The sequence below is a fragment of the Myotis yumanensis genome, unplaced genomic scaffold (genome assembly GCF_028538775.1).
Source record: "Myotis yumanensis isolate MYYU_CA2020_CCGP unplaced genomic scaffold, mMyoYum1.0.hap1 SCAF_1, whole genome shotgun sequence".
Lineage (NCBI taxonomy): Eukaryota > Metazoa > Chordata > Mammalia > Chiroptera > Vespertilionidae > Myotis > Myotis yumanensis.
In genome coordinates, this window is record NW_027223752.1 from 206,100,770 (window position 1) to 206,115,077 (window position 14,308).

General features: G+C 43.2%; 1 protein-coding gene across 3 annotated transcripts in view; it reads left to right on the forward strand.

Moving 5' to 3' along the window:
- PPAT (phosphoribosyl pyrophosphate amidotransferase) overlaps positions 1–6,868 on the forward strand; it is a 32,285-nt gene extending 25,417 nt beyond the window's left edge. For all 3 annotated transcript variants that reach the window (XM_070396186.1, XM_070396202.1, XM_070396194.1), the window contains 2 exons: positions 3,833–3,953; positions 4,548–6,868. In XM_070396186.1, coding sequence (XP_070252287.1) covers positions 3,833–3,953; positions 4,548–4,744 — 318 coding nt within the window. In that variant the 3' untranslated portion in view covers positions 4,745–6,868. The remainder of the gene's footprint in view (positions 1–3,832; positions 3,954–4,547) is intronic.
- Positions 6,869–14,308: the final 7,440 nt, after the last annotated feature.

Below are 14,308 nucleotides of genomic sequence, written 5' to 3' on the forward strand. Positions count from 1 at the left end.
CCAGCTCTGAGGCCTCGGCTGCTGAAAGCAGGTATCTGGTTTGTTTGGGTTCTATAATTGTAACACTGTTGCGATCCTGCTCACTCCAGCTCTGAGATCCCGGCTGGCAGAAAGCAGGGATCTGCGTTTGTTCTATAATTGAAACAATGTTGCGGTCCTACTGGCTGAAGCCCCGCTGGCTGAAAGCAGGTTTCTGGGGTTTTGTTTAGTTTCTATATTTGTAACAATGTTTCTTAAACTGCAAGCTCAGAGGCCAGCAGCAGCAGGCGGGGAACGTTGGCTTCCTCCATCACTAAAGCAAGCAAGCCTCCTGTTCGCTTCAATCTGCCTGGCTGTCGGCCGCCATTTTGGTTGGCAGTTAATTTGCATATCGCCCTGATTAGCCAATGGGAAGGGTAGCGGAGGTACGGCTAATTACCATGTTTCTCTATTATTAGATAGGACTAGAGGCCCAGTGCACGAAATTCATGCAGGGGGTGTGTGTGTCCCTCAGCCCAGCCTGCACCTTCTCCAATCTGGGACCCCTCGAGGGATGTCCAACTGCCCATTTAGGACTGCTGAATCCCAACTGCTCGCCCGCCTGCCTGATTGCCCCTAACCACTTCTGCGTGCCAGCCTGATCAACGCCTAACTGTTCCCCTGCAGGCCTGCTCCCCCCCTACTGCCCTCCCCTGCTGGCCTGATCACCCACAACTGCCCTCCCCTGCAGGCCTGGTCCCTCCAACTGCCCTCCCTGCTGGCCATCTTGTGTTTACATGGCGATGGCCATCTTGTGTGTTGGAGTGATGGTCAATTTGCATAATACTCTTTTATTAGATAGGATTTACATTGTTTTAATTGTGTGTGTTTAGGAATAAGTGCAGCAATGTGGAGAATATGTAATGACCACTCTTAAGTTACATACTAATTTAATCCTTAGTACATTAAAAAGGTCAATATAGCCCTAGTTGGTTTGGCTCAGTGGATAGAGTGTCAGCCCATGGACTGAAGGGTTCTGGGTTTATTTCTGGTCAAGGGCACATGCCCAGGTTGTGGGCTCGATCCTCAGTAGGGGGCGTGCAGGAGGCAACCGATCAGTGATTCTCTCTCATCATTGATGTTTCTATCTCTTCCTCTCTGAAATCAGTATAAATATTTAAAAACATTTTTTTAATTAATTAAAAAACTGACAAAAGCCACACAATAGAGTACTTGTTAAATTTTTACAGTAGTGATTACTTTCTTTTTTTGAAGATGTAGAACAAACCCTAGTGTAATAAACTTGATACCAGTTTATATTTTTAAATATCAAAGCTTATTCTAACTCTAAAGATTTCAATAATTAAAAGGACAGAAATGAGATATCGATTTAAAAATAAAATCTATTGTAGAAGAAAGCAAGTATAGAATGCAGTATCACAGTACATTTATAGAGCTTCCAAGATAATTATGATTTTCCATCCTTTTTCATGACTGTGATTATGATAATCTGGAATTCTATGAAAATGTATACTAATAAAAGCCTAGGTGGCCCTCGCGTGCTATGTCACAAGATGGCTGCCATCTATACTATCTATTCTATACTAATAAAAGCCTAAGTGACCCTCCTGCGTGATGTCGTAAGATGGCCACCACAAGATGGCCACTTGCACAGCGGAGGCGGGGCCACCAGGCTGCTCTGCACAGTAAGGCCTGGGGGTTCCGCAGCGTAGAGGAGGCGGGTTGCGGCAGGGGAGGGCAGTTGTGGGCGATCAGGCTGGCAGGGGAGGTCAGTTGTGGGCGATCAGGCTGGGAGGGGAGGGCAGTTGGGGGAGATCAGGCCGGCAGGGGAGGACAGTTGGGGGAGATCAGGCTGGTTAGGAGCCAGTGGTCCCAGATTGTGAGGGTGCAGGCTGGGCTGAGGGACACCCCCCTCCCCGCATGCACAAATTTGGTACACCGGGCCTCTAGTTATATATAAAAACAGAGGTATAAAGTAAATTCAACTCATATTACAGTAGTAAAGAATGAACAAAACTAAAGAAGTAACAATGGCTTATATATGTAGGTTGTGGCAAAATAGGTTTATAGTTGTGAGTACATGAAACACAAAGTTTATTCTAGTAGTATTATTAATTATTGTGTTATTTTCCACACGAACAACTGTAAACCTGCCTTTGCCCACCCTGTATATCTACCAGTAGGAAACAGTTTAGTAAATTGATACATATGATGAAATATGATACAACCATTAAAAACTATAATGAAGACTGCATAACTTGGGAAAATATTTGCTGTCATAAGAATGGTAAAAATTTAATGTGGACACTGATTATATCCATAAATATGTACCTGATAAAAGGCAGAAAACAGACAAAAATCAGCTCTGTGAGTTTTTTGTTAAACCCTGATAGTTGGTTAATTTTCTTTTTAAAAAAGTAAAATAAGAAGTAGAGAAAAAAAAGAAGTGGGCAAAAGGACCATTTAAGTGTTATAAGAGAAAAATGGAGGTGTCCTAAGAAAATAAAGTCAATAAATGATGAGAAATGGGAGAATAGAAGAAATGTCCTCGTTAATAGGTGTCAGATAAAAACGAGAAGCACTATAAAAGGAATCATCCTTTATGGGGAGCTGAAATTCTTATCCAGGAAATTTTGGAATCTAGATCAGGGCTGTTCAAGTGGGATTTTTTGGTAAAGAATAGAATCTAAAAGTAGTTCTTACTGAACGTTAGAGTTCTATATGTATATCACATGATTTTCCAGGATTCTTTTTTGTCTAGTATTCCATGAAAGAAATTTTTTAGTTTGCGGCCCTGGCTGGATAGTTCAGTTGGATGGAGCAACATTCCCATATGTCAAAGTTGTGGGTTCAGTCCCCAGTTAGGGCAGAGTGAATCAACCAATGAATGCATAAATGAGTGAAACAACAATTGATCTCTCTCTGTTTCTCTCAGATCAATTAACAAATTAAAATATTTGCATTTTGCTTCATTTCATGTATGTTGCTATTAAATACTAGAGGCCCGGTGCATGAAATTTGTGCACAGGGGTTAGGTCCTTCAGCCCAAACTGCACCCTCTCCAATGCGGGACCCCTCAGGAGATGTCCGACTGCCTCTCGCATTCTGGGACCCCTGGCTCCTAACCACACGCCTGCCTGCCTGCCTGATCACCCCTGATCACCTCTACCTGCCTGCCTGATCGCCCCTAACTACTCCCCTACTGCCCTGATCGCCCCCAACTGCTCCCCTGCTGGCCTGATCGCCCCTAACTGCTTCTGCCTCGCCTTGCACCCAGGACCCAGTATTCCCTCCTCTGGCCGGTCCCAGGCATCCAAAACCCAGGCTTCCCTCCCTCTGGCTGGCCACAGGCACCCAGCACCCAGGCTGACTTCAGCCAGGCTGGCCAAAGCCACAGGGGGCCGTGGGCACGCAGCTTCGCCCAGGCCACAGCCACAGGCGCCTGGGACCATGGGGTGGGCCGCTTGTCCCTCTCTTTGGCCACAGGCGCTGGTGCCTGGGACCAAGGGGTGGGCAGCTTGTCCCTCCTGTGCTGCAGCCCCAGCTGCTGGTGCCTGGGACTGCGGAGCGGGCGGCTTGTCCCTATCCCAGGCCACAGCCTTGCTGGTCCTCATTCCTCTCTCGCAAGCTCATTTTTGGCTTGCTGGTCCCCATTCCTCTCTCCCCAGTGTTGAGTGTCTGAGCCATTACTGTGTGCCTGTGTGAGGGTGTGACAACCATCTCCATATTAGCTCTTTATTATATAGAATTCTGTAAAACAATTTTATGTTGCATTTGTCAGTGAAAGAATTTTGCATAATTGTTTTAAAATTAATGTTGAAATAATGAATGTGTGAAATGATTTATTTCCAAGATACATGTTCGAGTAGCTTCACCACCAATTAAATATCCATGCTTCATGGGAATAAACATACCAACCAAAGAAGAGCTTATTGCTAATAAACCAGAATTTGAACACCTTGCCGAATATCTAGGTAGGTATTAAAGTTTCTATAAAATTTACATTTATTAATTTATTAACAGAAAATCCAAAGCTTGTCAATCTTAGTAAAAGAGTATTAAATATTTGTTAAAAGTAGAGGTTGTGTATGTTGAGCAGATATTGAACACTATTCTGAATAGTGAGGGTGCTGGTGTGTATATACACCATAGTGAGTGCTGTGTTAGATCAAGGTGAGATGAGAAAAAAAGGATGAAAGGTTTTCCAGGTAGAGGAAATGCATGCATATCAGTTAAGCCTCCCAAAGTCAGATCCCAAGAAAAAAAACACATGATTTCACCACAGATTCTAGCAGAAAAATTTGAATGTGGATACAAATAGAATGAACAGCTTATGTGGCCGTTCGTTATCTTTAACAGCTTCATTATCTTTAATAATGAAGTCAGGAGACTTGGAGATCTACGTTAGCCTGGATAAGACATTTGCTTTTTTTAATTCAGGTGAAGTATAAACTATTTAAACAGCACATAGATGTTCAGCCAGTGTGCCTTGGTACCTGCCTCCACACTTGTTGTTTATAGCTGGTGTTCCTTTATGCCCTTTTCTTTTTCCCTCTTTCCCCCAATAGGAGCAAACAGTGTTGTATATCTGTCAGTAGAAGGACTGGTTTCATCAGTACAAGAAGGAATAACATTTAAAAAACAGAAAGTGAAAAAGCAAGATATTATGATTCAAGAAAATGGGAACGGTCTGGAATGCTTCGAAAAAAATGGTCATTGTACAGCGTGTCTCACTGGAAAATACCCTGTGGAACTGGATTGGTAGCTGGTAGGGGTAGATACAATGTTTCAAGATATAAAGTTGGTTAAAATGTTACAGTGGTTACACTTTATCCATTTAGTGTTCCTCAGCTGGTACAATGTAAGTGCCACATGGTTACGTGTAAGTTTTTGAGATGTTTTATTTTTTCTGAAAAGGGTACCAAAGTGCTCTCTCTTTAATAAGCCTAGATAAATATTGTGGTGTTATCTAGGAACTTGGATAATCCTTTCAGTTTTACCTAATTGTTTAGTACTTAGAGGCTATCAGTTATGAGATTGTCAAAAGTAATGTAAAGGATGGGTAAATTTTCTGTTTTAGAGGGCATTTCCAGGTACTATACCTTACCACAGATTGTTAATAGAGTTTTGTGGAATGTTTCTTGAGAGTTACTAAAGTTCATTGTGGAATATTTTCATAATTGAACCTTGCTAGTTGCATATAATGCATCAATATTGGTATTCTTTTTTTAACACAAGCATCAGCTAGCCATTTTCACCTGGTCAGAGAAGGCAGCTGGTAAGAGGCATTTGCCAGATCCATGCTTCAAAGAGTTTGCAAGCAGTTAGAGTAAGATGGTGTGATACAAACAGGACAAGTAAGTTAAATATAACGCTTCATGCAAATTTCTCATCTATTATAGCCCAACGGTGTCAAGCCTCTAGAGTTCTGATTATAATTATGACCTTGGCTTCCTTGTCTAACTTTAGACAAAAATATTTTTAATGCTTTTTTTGCCTCACTTTTCCCAACCTGTGCAATGGGGTACTTTCATTACTAAATTAAATAATTAATAGGAATGTGAATGTGTCATATTCTTGGTGGGCTGAGCCATCGTATCACACCTGTATTTAAGATATTGCATGATTATTATTTTTTGAAATGTTGGCTATTAGACTGCAATTGAGATTTCATTATGATGAAGGGAGATAGACAGTTTAGTCGTACTTTGCCACCTGCCTTTGAGATGCCCTAAAAATGATTGTAAAAATATGTGGAAAAAGTTTGACTAGAAAGTGTGATCCATTCTACTTAGTGTCCTGATAGTATAAAGCGCAGCAAAGAACCTAGTGTGTTTGAAGTAAAAAATAAAATTTTAGGTTCTAATAAACTTTTAATTCTTACTTGGATCACTTGCAAGCATATATACACATTCATGTCATTGCAATTAAATGATCAAGTAGAAGAACTGTAGGGACCAATTTTATTAAAGGAACAAGAAGACAACTACTTTTTTGGAATTAGCATGCTCATCTAATTCCAAACATCAACTTACCACTTTTTGTACTTAGTTTTATTGGGACTAACGAATTTGAATTTTTTGAAGTTTTTTTTCTTCTAACATCTGAGATTTAAAATTTTAAGACAACTTGCCTCTAATTCCTATTTTTGTAAGATTTTTAAAACAGAAACATGTTCTGTGTTATTTTTACCATAATTTGATGTATATAGTTTCCAAATCCATTTGGAAATTTAATATTTATTAGTAACAAATCTTTTTGTCCTCATTTGGTATGTAGTCTCACATGTTGTATTATGGTAGGCCAAGAAAATATCCTGACAGCTCTTTTGAGGCCAAGAGCATCCAGGCAGCAATGGGTCAGGTAACCCTGTGGCAGTGACATAAGCATAAAACCCTGGGACCATTTGAGTGTATAGCCTCTTGTCCTAAATGTATTTCTCATAGCAGTATGAAGGAGGCAAGACTTATGCGTCAGTTTTGAACAGCCTTACTTACATTTGGTTTTTAAAAATGAGTCTCAGGGAAAGTGCTAAACCAAAATCTCTTATTTGATTTTTGTGTTTTCCATAGTTTTTATTTTGTTTTATTGAAATGCTTTTATAATGAAATAATGTACTATATGATAGTTTGGTAATTCTTCAAATTTCTTAATGTTTCTCCCTCATGGCCTTTTATTTCACAAATTTCTGAAGTCTGAATTACATTTTTTTTACCAACTTAATCTGAAATGTTTAACTGCTTTAAATTTATACGAGTATTGTAAACTTTAGAGAAGATGAAAAATGTGTTTTCATAGGATCTATATTGTTGTGAACTGAACTAAGCCTACTTTTTTGTGACTTCATTTTGATGTGCTGGTGCAAAATATATATAATTAAATATGTTTAAGTGTGTGTGTGTGTGTGTGTGTGCTTTTTATTATTTATTTATTTATTTATTTATTGTTGATCCTCACCCGAGAATATCTTTCCATTGATTTTTTAGGGAGAGCGGATTAAAGAGGGAAAGACAGAGAGAAACATAGATGTGAGAGAAACTGGTTGCCTCTTGCATGAGCCCCAACCAGGGCCTGAGTGCAGGGGAGGAGCCTGCAGCTGAGGTACATGCCCTTGACCAGAATCCAACCCGGGATCCTGTGGACCACAGGCCGACATGCCATCCACTGAGCCAACCCAGTTAGGGCTGTGTGTGTGCTTTTTTATTTTTAAAATAGTGACTTTTAGCCCTGATCGGTTTGGCTCAGTGGATAGAGCGTCAGTCAGTGGACTGAAGGGTCCCCGGTTCGATTCTAGTCAGGGGCATGTACCTTGGTTGCAGGCACATCCCCAGTGGGGAGTGTGCAGGAGGCAGCTGATCGATGTTTCTCTCTGATCGATTTCTAACTATCTCTCTCCCTCTCTGTAAAAAATCAATAAAATCTTTTTTTTTTTTTTAATAGTGACTTTTAGCCCTGGCTGGGTGGTTCAGGTGGTTGGAGCATCATCCTGTTCAACAAGAAGGTAGCAGGTTCAATTCCTGATCAGGAGACATACCATTTTGTGGGTTCTACCTGGTCAGGGCCTGTGCAGGAGGCTAACAATTGATGTTTCTCTCTCGCATCAATGTTTCTTTCTCCTCTTTACCCCTCTTCTTGTCTCTCCAAAATCAATAAACATATCCTTGGGTGAGGATTGGAAGAAAAAAAAAAGTGACTTCAGTGTATTATGGTGAATAGCACAATGACAGACATGTCACATCCAGGTTCAATAAATAGGCCATCTCTTAGGAATCCGGGAAGACCACTGGCTGAGTAGGAGGGACAAATAATTAGAAATGCAATGCTAAGTAAGCACTATGATAATGGCAAGTTCTGTGGAAGCACTAGTGGGAATGGAGAGAGTTTCACAGAAGAGGCTTACATTTCCAAAATGTGTGTGTGTTAGAGGAGTTTTGATTTTTTAAAAACCAAGTAAATGCACATTATTGAGTGAAAGAATCCAATCTGAGAAATACATATTGTGTGATTCCAACAATATGATATTCTGGAAAAGGCAAAATTATGGAAATAATAAGACCAGTGATTGTCAGGAGCTAGGGGAGAGATAGGGATGAACAGGTGGAGCACAGAATTTTTAGGACAGTGAAACTATAGTTGGCCCTTAACATGGGTTTGAATTGCACAGGTTCACTCAGTTTTTCTCCCAACAAATACGGTAAAAGTCTTATCTCAACTTTTCCTCTCCAGCTTATCTATATCTATATGTATAAAAGGCCAGCAACCGTATGGCAGAACGACCAGAAACACCTGAGTGACTGGTCGCTATGATGTACACTGCAGCAGCCAACTGACCCGATCCAGGCCCCGATCAGCCTGCCCCAACCTCCTCCAAGTCAGCCCCGCCCCCGATAGGCCCCCATTGGGGTGAGCCCTCGACCCCACCTGTGCATGGATTCGTGCACCAGGCCTCTAGTCCTATCTAATAAAAGAGAAATGTGGTAATTAGCCGTACGACCGCTACCCTTCCCATTGGCTAATCAGGGTGATATGCAAATTAACTGTCAGCCAAGATGGTGGCCGGAGCCATGCACTGAAGCGAACAGGGAGGCTTGCTTGCTCCAGTGACTGCGGACTCCAACGTTCCCCCGCTGACTTGCCGGCCTCTCAGCTGCAACTCTAAGCAACTATGTTGCAGATATAGAAGGTAAACAAAACCCCAGAAACCAGCTTTAGTCAGCCGGGCTTCAGCCAGCTGGACCCCAACATTGTATCAAATACAGAAGGTAAACAAAGCAGCAGAGGCCTCAGAGCTAAAGCTGGCCCAGAATAAAAAAAAGACAAAAAAAGGAGTGGTTGGGAGTTTCAGTCACCCGCCAGCCTGAAAATGGCCCTCAGCCCCTCAGCCAGAATGGCCAGGCACTCCAGTGGGGACCCCCACCCTGATCCAGGACACCCTTCAGGGCAAATCAGCCGGCCCCACCCGTGCACCAGGCCTCTATTCTATATAGTAAAAGGGTAATATGCCTCCCGGCACCGGGATCAGCGGAGCAGCGAGGCCTCCTGGCACCGGGATCAGCGTGACAGGGGGCAGCGCCCAAATCCCCTGATCGCCCTGCGGCTCTGTGTGTGACAGGGTGCGGCGCCCCAACCCCCTGATCAGCCCTGCTCTGTGCCTGATAGGGGGGAGCTCCCCAACCCCCTGATTGGCCCTGCTCTGTGTGTGACAGGGTGCAGCGCCCCAACCCCCTGATCGGCCCTGCTCTGTGGGTGATAGAGGGCAGTGCCCCAACCCGCCCTCCCCCCCCCACGGGCCCTGCTCTGTGTGTGACGGGGCGGTGCCCCAACTCCCCTATTGGCCCTACTCTGTGAGTGACAGGGGGGAGCTCCTCAACCCCCTGATCGGCCCTGCTCTGTGTGTGACAGGGTACGGAGCCCCAACCCCCCTGATGGGCCCTGCTCTGTGCGTGACAGGGGGTGGCGCCGCAACTTCCCTATCGACCCTACCTTGAGTGTGACAGGGGGCGGTGCCCCAACCCCCCAATCAGCTGTACCCTTAGCGTGACTAGGGGTGGCATCGCAACCTCCCGATCAGCCCTGCTCTGTGCATGACTGGGGGCTGTGCCCCAACTCCCCAATTGGCCCTGCTCTGAGCCCGACCAGGGGCTGCACCTAGGGATTGGGCCTGGCCTCTGCCACCTGGGAGCAGGCCTAAGCCAGCAGGTCATTATCTCCTGAGGGGTCCCAGACTGCTAGAGGGCACAGGATGGGCTGAGGGACCCCCCCCCCAGTGCACAAATTTTTGTGCACCGGGCCTCTAGTATTTTAAATAAACTCATACTATTTCTGACTGTACCAATTTTAGACATCTCTTTCTCTTGCCCTAGAATTTAGCAAAGTCTGCGTTAACAGCTAGGCTTAAACGGTTCAATCATTTCAATGTTATTGCCTCTGAAAATGTTGCTCTAGGCCAGTGATGGCGAACCTTTTGGGCTTGGCGTGTCAGCATTTTGAAAAACCCTAACTTTGGTGCCGTGTCACATTATAGAAATTTTTTGATATTTGCAACCATAGTAAAACAAAGACTTATATTTTTGATATTTATTTTATATATTTAAATGCCATTTAACAAAGAAAAATCAACCAAAAAAATGAGTTCGTGTGTCACCTCTGACACACGTGTCATAGGTTCACCATGACTGCTCTAGGCAGTGGTTCTCAACCTTCTGGCCCTTTAAATACAGTTCCTCATGTTGTGACCCAACCAGAAAATTGTTTTCGTTGCTACTTCATAACTGTAATGTTGCTACTGTTATGAATCGTAATGTAAATATCTGATATGCAGGATGGTCTTAGGCGACCCCTGTGAAAGGGTCGTTGGACCGCCAAAGGGGTTGCGACCCACAGGTTGAGAACCGCTGCTCTAGAGCATCACTTGAATCTCTAATGCCTTTTTTCTTTGGATTTTAAACACAGGTATACCTCAGAGATATTACAGGTTCAGTTTCACACTACCACATAAAGCGAGTATCACAATAAAATGAATCATACATAATCTTTTTGCTGGTGGAGAGTCTTGCCTTCAATTTGCAAAAAAACCCAAAAAACAAAAAACTCCAACAACTCTGAGGTGCAATAAAGCAAAGCACAATAAAATGAGATATGCCTGTAGAGCCTAGTCAACTCTAAGGAAAATCGTCTTCATGTTTCTTGAAGAGGTTAAAATGAAAAAGCTGCATGCTCCTTCGAAAGACATTTTAGAGTAAGCTGCAATATGCAATGTAAACATGTGTTTTTGTGAGCAGAAATTCTCTTAAGTAGCTGAAAAGTTGTTGAATGGCCGGAGCCAATGCTTTTAACCTTTTGGAAAGTACTCACTGGATTTGCCGTAATACTCAACTCCCTGCACTGTGACAAAATGGGAAATAATTGTACAGAGGAGAACCACATGGGCCCTTGTACTCTCTCAGTCGTTGAATTTACTTCATTAAAAATTATTTGTTTTGCTTTACTATTGACATACTAATGGACATGTTAGATGTGATGCTTAATTTTATGTGTCAACTTTGCTTATGGTGCCCAGTTGTTTGTGCGAACACCAGTTAAATATTGCAGAGGTACTTTCTGGATGTGATTAAAGTTTAAATTAGACTTTGAGTAAAGCAGATTATCCTTCACAAAGTGGGTGGGCTCACCAGTCAGTTGAAGGCCTTGAGGACAAAGATGGAGGTTTCCTGAAGAAGATAAGATAGAATTCTCCAAATTGCAACACAGAAACCCTGCCAGAGTTTCCAACCTGCTGGCCTGCCCTACAGATTTCAGACTTGCCAGCCAACACAATTGTGAGCCAAATTCTTAAATCAATTCATTTATTCTCTCTCTCTCTCTCTCTCTCTCTCTCTCTCTCTCTCTCTCTCTCTCTCCACACACACACACACGGCTTGCAAACAGCATGACCTCCCTCCTTTCTCCATTCTTTCCAACCACTAATTTTCTCTCTGCCTTCAACTGGGCAGCAGAGTATTGTTAGAGTAAATCACACAACACACCATTATCCCAATTGTGCTATGTGCTACAAAGCATACCACAGACTTAATCATGTCTTTTCGGTAGTATGTTATTGTGACTCATAATAAGAAATATATAGCAGGTCTTTGTCCCATTTCTGACACAGAGATCTTAAAACACTTGGGATTTCCTAAATCACAACAAACCTCTTTCAACTTATGTCAGTGAGGACTTGTGGAAAACACCTAAGGATGGGGGCTGGTTGCCTGGAGAACCATGTGATTAAAGGGTTGGGACTTTCAGTCCCAGTGCTTTAAGTTCCAGGAGGGGAGAGGAGCTGGAGCTAATGGCCCGGGATTTAATTAATTTTGCTTATGTAATAAAGCCTCCATAAAAACCCAGGATAGGATTTGGAGAACTTCCAGGCTGGTGATAAGGAGACTCAGGGAAAATGGCGCGAGGAGCATGGAAACTCCATGCCCCCTTCCCACATACCTTGCCTTATACATCTTTTCCATCTGGTTGTTCCTGAGTTAATTGTTTGGTGGTATGGAGGGGGCAAATCCACACATTGAAGGCAAAAGCAGGATTTTCAAAATTATTTTTGAAATAATTTTAAAAGAAACAGCATCATGGATAACTGAGATGAGTAGGGAATTAAAAAGGTGAAGTGGAGCCCTAGCCGGTTTGGTTTGGTGGATAGAGCATCGGCCTGCGGACTGAAGGGTCCCAGGTTCAATTCCGGTCAGGGGCACATGCCTGGGTTGTGGGCTCAATCCCCAGTGGGGGGTGTGCAGGAGGCAGCCAATCGATGAGTCTCTCATCATTGATGTTTCTATCTCTCTCCCCCTCTTCCTTCCTCTCTGAAATTAATAAAAATATTTTTAAAAATAAAAAGGTGAAGTGGAGCAGCAAAATTAGAATGTGCAAATGATCAGCCAGGTACTGGGATAGAAATTTGATACTTCCCAGGAAATGGAAAAATGTACTGGAGAAGAGTAAAAGAGTTAGGAAAACAGGTGCATAAGATCAGAATTCCTGCTTTCAAGATACTTAATATTTAGTTGAGAAGTCAAACTTGAAAATAATGTAGCTATTTCATGAAATTCCGGGATCAAAGTAATAAAACTTTTATTACACATGGCAAAAGAAGTAGCCAGAAGTTCATGTTTGTATCAGTTGCCTATGCCTCCCAAGTCCCACTGGGGTGATGGATGTCTGTACACACAGTGAGTTGCATTACAGGAAAAGAATACTTTTTGGGAATTGACTACTTTTATAGTAAGTGGAAGCAAACATGCCTGCTCCTTGGGAAAGACATTACTTCAGCTCTGATGATTGATCATCCCAAACAACCCTGAAAAATTACTCAGATAAAGAGCAGTCAGGCCCGGCCCATCTGGCTCAGTGGTTGAGCATCAACCCATCAGGGCACAAGCCTGGTTTGCGGGCCCAATCCCCAGTAGGGGGCGTGCAGGAGGCAGCTGATCAATGATCGTCATCATGGATGTTTCTATTTCTCTTTTCCTCTCTCTAAAATCAATAAAAACACATTAAAAAAGAAAAAGAGCAGTCAGTACCTTGCATTCTTGGCATACCCAGCAAGTATTTGCAGAGACACTCCTGGCCCATGGCAGACTGACCCTCCCACCAGTTTGCTAGGTTCATGGGATGGAGCTTGGAGGAGGATGGGTAAATTATCATGCAAGACTTGAAGAAAGACATTGAGGAGGTGATGTTTAAGCTGTGTTTTCTGAGGAGTAAATGTTCATCAAGCAGGCCTGGGGAGAGAAAGGGTACTTCAGCCTGAGATCCAGCCGAAGCACAGGTGTGGAAACTCGATAGGGAGTGGGTATGCCCAGCAGACTTCCTAGCTAGAGTCTCATTACTGCTGCAGCTGGTGTGGCTAATGTGGAAGATGGGGGTTGAAGAGCTGTGGTCCACTGAGAGACCAAGCTAGAGAGATAATGAATCCTCTTGTTTACCTTGCTAAAGAGCCTGAATGTCTTGCAGGCAATGAGGGACCACTGAAGCTTCTTAAGCAGAGAATACTGTGACTGATTTGGTGTATGTTTTAGAATAATCACCCTAGGTTACCGGGTAGTGTCTTGAACATAGTCTCCTACATTTTCTGAACCCCTGAAAAAAATGGCAGTAAACATACTTTAAAAAAATATATTTTTATTGATGTCAGAGAGGAAGGGAGGAGAGAGATAGAAACATCAATGATGAGAGAGAACCATCGAACGGCTGCCTCCTGCACGCCCCCTACTGGGGATCGAGCCGCAACCCGGGCATGTGCCTCTGACTGGAATCAAACCCGGGACCCTTCAGTCTGCAGGCTGATGCTCTATCCACTGAGCCAAACAGGCAAGGGCAGTATAGATATTTTTAGAGTCCTAAAACCTCAAGGATAGAGGGAAAGATAACAGAAAAATTCTTGAATCAAAAGCAAAGGGCCCAATTACTTTGGAAAAGCTAAATTCTAAACCAGCAGTGACCAAAGCCGATAAGCAACCCCATTTACATCACAAGACCCCTAAAAAAACTCAGAAACTGGCCCCTGGAAGGAGGGTTGAAGGAGGGTAACTAAAAGGACATATTCTTACAGCACTACCCATCACCCTCGCAGCCTAAATCTGAAGGCCATTTTGTTGTTCAAGAGAAGGTAAAACAGGGGGCCTTCGTGCTGGAGGACCGGAAGCACAATAGGAGAACTTAGTGAACATTTTTATACTTAATTCTGAGAGTCTCCCCACCTCCAGTCCCTTTTTCTCATTTGATGTTCAAACTTGTCTCCTGGGAGCTTCAATCAGCTTTTAAATGTCCCAAGCCGCTCACTTGC